This window comes from Eurypyga helias, unplaced genomic scaffold (genome assembly GCF_000690775.1).
Source record: "Eurypyga helias isolate BGI_N326 unplaced genomic scaffold, ASM69077v1 scaffold8155, whole genome shotgun sequence".
NCBI classification, from domain to species: Eukaryota; Metazoa; Chordata; class Aves; order Eurypygiformes; family Eurypygidae; genus Eurypyga; species Eurypyga helias.
Genome location: NW_010249433.1, coordinates 9,124 through 18,438, shown reverse-complemented (window position 1 = coordinate 18,438; position 9,315 = coordinate 9,124). Strand labels below are relative to the sequence as shown.

Below are 9,315 nucleotides of genomic sequence, written 5' to 3'. Positions count from 1 at the left end.
TTGCCAGCAAGTGACACTTGCCTTCCTCCAGTCTACAGACACTTCTCTCAGTTGCCATGATCAGTCACAGAGCAGGTGGTATTATTCTTCTGCTGTATTTCCCATACTGAAAAAGGGGCACATTTACAAATGGACAGTGATAGCCCTTCTAACAGGAAAATTCAAAAGAGTGAGGGATTTTTTGGCTGAAGTGATAAGTGCAGAAACAAGATTTTCTTTACAAGGATTTAACCTGCAAGTCATTCTCTTAATGTTGCCTTCTTGATTCCTCTGAAAAGAAATGTTTAATGACATAGATTCAGGCTTCTCATGGGTTTTGTTACAGGATGCTATGAATATTTGCTTGTATTGACAGGACATTTCCAATCAGAGGCTTTCAAATTTATGATGGACCTATTCATCTTACCAAGTGCACATTCAAAAATTTTGTGCCAACTCCGGACAGGTTTACCAGTGCAGTTGGATTCTTGATGAAAAATCCATGGCAGATGACACCAAAAAACAACATTTCTCTTGTGAAGTTTGGTCCGAATGTAAGTTTATTAGGAGTTTTGTCTAATTCTTGCAAATGGCTTTATTTTCTTGCTCTAGTTAAAATAAACATCCAAGGGCCCTAGGTCATCTTTTCCATACATTTCTATACTACTTGAGAGTTTCTGTCTTGGTTGGAAGTCACCCATGATGTATCCTTTGTCTCCAGAACAAAAATAAAGAGAATACCAAGGGAGATGTAGGATATGTTGCAATAATGATCTCTTTTATGGCTAATGGTAAAGCTGAAAAGAGATTTTTGTAATGTTTGGTATATCCTTAGTAATGACTTTTCAGTTACAAATACTAACACTGTTCAGAAGAAACAGCTGGCCTGAGCCTATTACTAAAATTCAAAATGTCTCTTTTTCAAGATTCCACTGTCCTTGCCATAAAGGTTTTCATCAACTTTGTCAAATTTCTGTGTTTCTGCAGGTGTGCAAGTGTTAACCTATGCTTTGACTGGGGGGGTGAAAAAAATTAATTATTGTTGACAGGTTTCTTTGAAAGTCTTCTTTGGAAAACCTGGTCCCTGGTTTGAAGAAGGAGATCTGGATGGTGACAAGAACTCAATATTCCATGATCTAGATGGTTCAGTGACTGACTACAAGGATACCTATGTGGGCAGAATGGATAATTACTTGATTCAACATCCCAAATGCGTTAATATTACAGAGTGGAGTGGAGTGATTTGCAGTGGGAACTATGCACAGGCTAGTACTCTTGTAGCTTTCTGTTTGGAGCAAATGTACAATATGAACAACTTTTGGAGACAAGGAGCAAGTTTTTTGGGTGGTTTCCCCCTTCCCCCCCCCCTCCCCCCCCCCCCCCCCCCCCTTTTAAATGGAGATGTTAAATGCCACATTCTGAATACAAATCTCACATAGACACAAAAATCACATGATATCCATTCTGTTTCTTACTCTATATGAGTTTGCCCAAGTACTGTAGCTGATTATATATAGGTCTTTTTTTCTCCCCATCCCTCTTTTTTTTTGACTGTAAAATGGACAAAATCTACAATAGCTTTTCAAATAAGGCTGCTCTTTGGGAGATATTTGTGTATTGTGTAACTCAAAGCATCAAATTGCAGTATTTTAGCTAATAATGTACTGATTATTCTTCACTATTTTATTTCCTTTTGCACAGTATTCAAATCTTTCCTCTTTTTCAACCTCCTTAATATCATATAGGTTTATGTTCAAACGTGGAATGGACAGAATTCTTCAATGAGTATTGTTCGAGATGAGTACCCAGCCAATCCCATGATTCTTCGAGGTATTAATCAGAGAGCTGTCTTTCAACAATACCAGCCAGTAGTGATGCTCCAAAAGAGCTACACGATACATTGGAATGGAAAAGCTCCAAATGTTACTTATCTTTATCTCATTAACTTCAACAAGTATGTTTACTTTCTTTCATGTCATTGATCCGTAATGTCCTGCATAGTTAGCATGTGTGAGAGTTTGCAGCCGTCAGTAAGACTGGTTCTTGGGTTGGTTTCTTTTCTTAATTACAAATACTAAAGTATGAAAAGCAAGAGATTAAGCAGTAGACCTGCACCTAAAGTTAAGCTTGTGTCCAGTGCAGTGTCTTTAAGGAAAACCCTGTGGAGAAAAAAATGTGTAAATAGTGAAGTTGAGCAGAATTGGAGTTGGATAGTTTAGCATATTGATTTTGTTGTCAGATAAACTTATTCTATGTCTAGATCTCTTGAGAACATCAAAGTTACTATAACATACAGTGACACACTTTGTGTAGAGATCTTCTGGTTGAGGGTTTGGGAACTTTTTGTGTTCAAAATCATACACAGTGAATCATACTTTTTTTTTTTTTCAGGAATGACTGGGTTCGTGTTGGTCTTTGTTATCAACCAAACACAGATTTTGTTATAACATTGGAAACCTTTCAAAGGCGGTCATCTGCTCATCTGTCAAGCAAGGTGGAGCGCTACATGCCTGTATCTTCAATGATGGAGCTCGAAAAGAATCGATCAGACAAGAAGTTTTATTTTGACAACAGTACTGGGTAAGTCCTTGTAACTTGACTGTATTGTAAGATGTTGTTTAACCTTAAAATGTCCATTTTGATAGTGTTAAAAACAACTGATTGAGACACCTGCATAAGAGGAAAGCTGTCATGGAGGAGCCCAAAGCCTGTTTGAAAGAATACTTTATGTGGTTTTGAATCTCCAAAATACAGTGCTTGTCACTGAAATACTTTCCCAAGAGCACCAGAGTTGCCACAGATATTTCCTACCCCATGCCTGGGAAAAAGGTGGTACCTGACATAAAAGCATAGAATGGTTTAGATTGGAAGGGACCTTAAAGACCATCTAGTTTCAACCCCCCTGCCATGGGCAGGGACACCTTCCACTAGACCAGGTTGCTCAAAGCCTCATCCAGCCTGGCCTTGAAGACATCCAGGGATCGGGCATCCAGAGCTTCCCTGGGCAACCTGTTCCAGTGCTTCACTACCCTGTCTGTGAACCTTTCCTGATATCCAGTCTAAATCTATCCTCTTTCAATTTAAATCCATTTCTCCTTATCCTATCACCACAGGCCCTTGTAAAAAGTCCCCCTCAGCTTCCTTGTAGGCCCCTTCAGGTACTGGAAGGCTGCAATAAGGTCTTCCTGGAGCCTTCTCTTCTCCAGGCTGAGCAAGCCCAACTCTCTCAGCCTTTCATCATGAGAGGTGCTCCAGCCCTCTGTATGCTGCAGAGTAGTGTTGTTCAAGAAGTAATATGTAAGTCTTCAAAGACAATTTGTGCCTCCTTGTTAAACTGAAAAATGTAGAAATTACCAATAAGTTTTATGTTCCAAGAACATTTTAAGAATGCGTTTCTGAAAATCCTAATCCTCTTTCAGCCTGCTTGAAAGTACTTAAATGTCCAAGTCTCTTTCAAAAGAACTCCTGACAGAGGTCACTGAAATCCTTCTGAGAGGTTTAAGATATGGTCAGCTTTGAGTAAAATAAGTTCTACATGTATCACTTGTGCATTTTGCAAATGTTGATCTCTAATTTATAATTTGTTCTCTTATTTATGCTACTTTGCCTGTCAGTAGTAAATACAGATGAATGTAGCATTTGAAAAGACATTTATATTTCTTTTGTCTAAGAGCTACTGTGATAACAGTGAAATATATTCTATATTTGTATATTTGAATTGTAGTATATCTGAGGTTGGAAGGGACCCATAAGGACCATTAAGTCCAACTGGACTACCTAAAACTAAACCACAAAGCCAAGTGTTGTTCAGGCACTCCTTATTCATCATTTCCATTAGAATGGTGTGTATTACAGCAACACTGGAGTTGCACTAGCACAAAACTAGCATTATTCATAGGAATATGAATTCAGAGAGAAATTGCTCTCTATATATGTAGTTTGAGATGTATGGCCTATGGAGAGATAGAGAGATATATATGCTTTATGTCCATTAAAGCAAACTGGAAATGCCCTAGAAAGTTAGAATTTTTTTTCTTTTGCACATGTATTCATGTTTCACTGATTCGTGCTAGTTAGTATTATGGACAAGTGCAAGGACTGCAGAACAGTTTCACTGTTCTAAATGTTTCAGTATCCAATTAATAGTATTTTTAACATTCTGTATACTCGCATAAGAAACTGAATTTTCTGTCTAACAAATGTTGCAAATGGGCATGCAACTAAAATTAATGAAAGATGATAGAACGTGCATTAACAGATTTCTGAAAAGTGAGCATAATACTAATTCTGTAGGCTGGATTTTTCAAAGAATAAAAAACTGATGTACAGTTTCTCTGGCATTTAACATCTCACTAAGAAGTCCACAGGCACTTTGTGATCTTTGGCTCTTGAAGATGCAGTTCCACGTTGAATGTGTAAACTTGCTAAATTGGATTTTCCCCATTAGAATCCTCCTCTCCTAAACTCATAAAGTGAGTTGCATGATTTTCCAACCCAACTGAGATGTCAGCATTCACTGGATATGAATTATAAAGTATTAATTAGCATTTGCATATACAGGAATAAGAAAAGCTTCTCATGTATGATAGAAGATTTACCATTCTGTGTACCATGAACATTAATGACTACTAGCCTCTAAATTGCCTTTCCAGGCATTTGCAACATTAAAATTGCATTGTCCAGTGCTGATGGGTGATGCTGAATATCCAGTTACTGCTGGGTATCTGCAAAGATCTATGATCAAAGAAAACATTTATGCTCTGCAGTTTGGTTTTTGTTTCCTGCAAGCCACTGATTTGAGGAGTGACTGTTCTTTTCAAAGCATATGCATTCATAATAATGTCTCTAATAGCTGGGAATTTCAGATGTCAGTAGAGAATTCCTAACTGTAGTAAACTCTAAATATTTTGAAAAAGTTTGAGCAATTTTACACAAATGAATACTGTAATTTCTGTGCATCTGAAAACTGAAATATAACATTAAGTTTTAACATAAATACTTATCTTTCCATCAATTGACATAAACCCTTTTTCACCTCTTTGTGTAGGTTACTATTTTTATTTCTTCAAGCCAAATATAATAGGGATGGTCACAGTTATTGCTCATCTCAGGGATGTGAAAGGATCAAGATTGTGACCAAAGATTCAGCAGAAGGGATCAGTAACTGCATGGCAAAAGCTTACCCAAAGTACTACCAAGGACCAACCATCATAAAGCAAATGCCAGGCAAAAGTACTGTACCATGTACAAGATGCGGCACGTCTCAGGTAAATAAAAATGAGCAAACCCTTTCACTTCAATATTATCACTATATAGCTGATGTTGCTGTCTACTCTCTTTCAGTTTTTCAGTATTCAGCACAGAATACTGCTCCTACCAGTTTGCGACGGTCACGTTGTTAATCTCCTTTATGCTGGAAGGCAGGGAGTCCCATGTAGCACAAAGGTTTTGGTTTTTGTTCTTTGAAAAATATTGCTTCACCTGTCACTCTGTGCTACAGAGAAGGGACGTAGGTAGATGTGATGTCTTGTACTACAATATTGTCTGTACTCCACATTCGATAGCTTTACTGAGGAGATCTATATGCTGTTGGCCAACTTTCTCTCTTCTGAGTTCTTAGCTTATTAGCATGAATTTAATATTTCATTTTCTGTTTTACCTATGCAGAAATTAAGGAATAAAATGGGTTACACTATACATCATGATATTTATTAGCATTGCTAATACCATAAATAAAGCCATTGACAAATGGATGCATTTGCTTTGAAGCACAGACAGTCTGTTGTAAATTGTCTGGCATGATAAAGTGTTGAGACACATGTTTTTGTCTACTTAATGTGTTTTGTTTGGCATCCAGATGGTATTCACCAGTGATCCTCACAAAAACTACCTCCTTGTGCAGATTAATTCATCTGGTAAAAAAGAGTTAAGCAGAGGTCACCAAGCATTTATTTCTGTAAGTATTCTTTATGGTTTTGTTTTAACTGTCTTTTTAGCACTTTGTATTACAGCAGTTGTACAGCTCTACATAATGCTGACCTTACTTTTCTTCACTTGAGTGAAAAGTGTTGGTTCATAGTTTGAAAACCAAACACTCAAGAAGCTGATGTTTTAACGTCAGAAACTGAGGCTTGAAAGCTTTATTGTGTATCTGAATATTTTCCTGCTGGAGAGAGAATTGTACCAGCAAGGAATAGTTTAAAATCTTCAGATTTATGTTGAAATCTGGACGGATACACATTTAATGATGGCTGCTTCTGGGGGAGAACAAACAAACAAACAAAACACCCAAAACAAAACAATGTGTTGGTTAAATCCATGTTGTTGAAATTGTGCTAACAGATTGGTGGGTTAATGGGATGAGTCATTCAAGCCGTTAAGCTTTGCTGAACTCCTTCAAAATGGCAGTTAACTAAAGAATCCATAGATATTTCTATATTTGTTCTGATTCAGTCCTCATAAGCTGAGTGATGTGATACTGTATAAGAAGTACTTCAACTTTTCTGTTCGGATGCTGAAGGAGACTTGCCCGTGATGCTGAAATAGCATTTGCAGCCATCCTCACACCACAAAGCCTAAAATCTGTATGTGGCTTATGTTCTGCAATATCAGTGCATTAGCTTGGTTGAAATAGTAAAACTCTTGAATTTATTTAGACAGACAAATGGCATGTGAGCTGTGTAACCTTAGCAGCTGTGAACTTTACAGAAATGTGTGTGCCATATCCAAAGCAGTAAGAGCATGAAACTGGACTGCTGCAGAAACAGATTAACTACTGTTGTCAAGAAGACTAGGTGGTTCAGGATCTACATTTTAGCTTCCCAAAGCAGGACTAATGACCAAGACAGGTAGTAAGTCACCTGAAATCTATAATCTCCCTGTAGAAGCCAGGGACTGAAGGCTTCCATGCAGTTTTAGAAGTTCCACTGAAAACCTCCACTCAGGTGTTAAAATTAAGAGATCCTAGGGAGAAGCAAGTATTTGTAAGGAAATTAGTACACCACTGTGTCAAACTAGGTGAAGGTTAACACTGAGTGCAGTGGAATTACTGTTGAATCAAATTTAGGAAAAAAAGTAGTAGTTATTTTCTCTTTTTCTCCTCCCATTCAGGTCAATGGCACTGTGTTTTCATTCAAGGAAAATGGTATGCTTATTGTTGTAGTTGATGTCTGCATTGGCACAGTGTTGGGAAACAAATTATTTTCTGGGGTAGACATTAATCATGTAGATGGATATCTAAAATACGGAATTCCACAAAGGTATGTGTAATGACCATTTATTTTTAGTGTTGTCCTGTCAACTGTAGCTCTGAACTCTAAGGAGGAATTAAATAATGATGTCTATACTGGGGCACTGAAAATGAGCAAAACTTGCATCTAAGTTGAAGGGAAAGGAGAAACGTAGGAGAATTTTAACAGACAATTTAGACTTACTTGAGAAAACAAACCAACTCAAATTCTGAGCACTTAGAATTTCCAATGTTGTCTTTCATCTCAAAAAATCTTTTTGACATATAATAACACCATATAATAACACTTCTTTGCTTAAAACAAGAATAACTGCTTGTTTAATAAACTTAGTTAAGGACACTGACAAGAACTATGTGACAAGATATCATACTGTTCTGCCCATTTAGGGAGAAAATTGCTTATCATCAAAGAGAGATAAAAAGTTAGTGTTAGAAAAAACAGTATTCTAAGATTCTAATTTTTGGATCAAGATCTAAGATTGGTGGTTTTTTTAATACAAAATATTAAACTATAATTAATTAACACTTTCCAATGCTTTTAAAGTTAAATTTAAAAGTCAGTTTAAAAAAAATCTGGATGGGTGTTTTTCTAGGTACTGCTTTCAGAGATAGTCGACTATTTGATATGATAAGACTCTTAAGCAATGAGGTCAGCTAGCTGTAAAAGCATGTTGCAGAATATTAAGAAACCCTTGTGTTTATAACAGCTGCTGTCTCTGCACTGCTTCTGCTGCAGGTCTATTGTTCTACTGAGCACAAGAGGTGATGTAATAATCCCTAATAATTTATCACAAGCCTTAATGTCCCTGGGGACAGCCAAACCACCTTACCTTCAGAGCAACGGTTCGTGGAAATTTTGCATGTTTCTTTTACACTGCAGCTGGCAGAGGATGGGGCAGGTGGGGCAGGCAACCCTTTGGCGGGTGGGGCAGGCAACCCTTCTTGCCCCAAAGGGCCTTGTGTGAAGCTTGTTGAAAGCAGAGAAGTGACTTGCAGTTCTTTGTGCCAGGGTATTACAGATAGAGTGTCTCAGGCCTTTTTCCCAAAGCCTCTGTTTTGTGCCTCACTCAATCTATTTTTAAACAGTCTTCTGCGTCAGGCCAGTATTACCTGTCCTAATGAAAGCTGAAGGTAGAGATGAGAAGCTGTTGATGTTTTGAGGGATGATCACTTTTTATAGGCCATGTGGGGTAGCTTTCATCTGTCCAAGGCCCTGGCACAAGTACCCTCTGCGAAAACAGGTTTTATAATTGTTCCAATAGCTGTGTTTTCGGATTAGGATTTCAGAGTATTCAATACTGAACATTGGAAAATGGAAGTTGCAAATTAATATTTCCTTGTGATGTGCACATGAAGCTGAGAGTGGATTAATGTCCTGGATAATCTGGGGGGAGAATTTCAGAGCAGTGTGCTATTCCCTTCCTAACTGGTCTTGTGTTGTGCTTGGATGGGCTTGGCTGGTTTGGTAACACTGAGCTCTTCTTGTCACAGGAAGCCTGGCCTTTCTAGGCTTCAGAGGAAGCTTTAAGCCATCTTGGATCAAGCTATTTACCAGTCCTGCTGGGCACGGGCTCATTCAGGTAGAAAAGTATATTCCATTACAACTGGAAGAGTATGGCTGTGCCAGAGCAATCAAAAACCGACGGAAAGACCTTGAGCTTCTGAAGAAGGCTACACAATCTCATTAAAGACTAAGATGTACATAAAAGATGGGGAAAAAAATGTGAACTAACTTATTTTTTAATTTATGGCATTTTAAACTGTATTGTTATCCAAGTAAATCATGTTACTGTCTGACAGATGTTTGCCAGCATTGACTGCTTGAATGCCAATCTGTGCACCTTCTAGTTGTACAAAATATTAAAGAATTTATTAGTATTTGTATAAACAGGTTTCAGAGTTTTTTCAGATGTTTGTATTTACTGTAAACAAGTTCCTTTGATTTAATACACCTTTTGTATGTAAGAGGGTGTTCATAAAAGCCTTAAATTTTTGATAACAGGTGTTGGAGTGCACCTTGGTTTACTTGAAAGATTAACATTAATGTATCCATAAACAGCTTGAACTGGTCATTATAACTTACATAT

The 9,315-nt window shown here is 37.5% G+C and overlaps 1 protein-coding gene across 1 annotated transcript; it reads left to right on the top strand.

Annotated features, from left to right (window-relative positions):
- Positions 1 to 355: 355 nt before the first annotated feature.
- On the top strand, positions 356 to 8,916 carry LOC104509415 (transmembrane protein 2-like; the record flags this gene model as incomplete). The annotated part of the gene is made up of 9 exons (XM_010151349.1): positions 356 to 533; positions 1,029 to 1,244; positions 1,725 to 1,933; positions 2,371 to 2,559; positions 5,027 to 5,246; positions 5,837 to 5,935; positions 7,090 to 7,238; positions 7,965 to 8,071; positions 8,720 to 8,916. Coding segments are annotated over 9 exons (1,564 nt in total), but the record flags the coding sequence as incomplete, so codon positions are not given.
- Between the last annotated feature and the right edge of the window lie 399 nt (positions 8,917 to 9,315).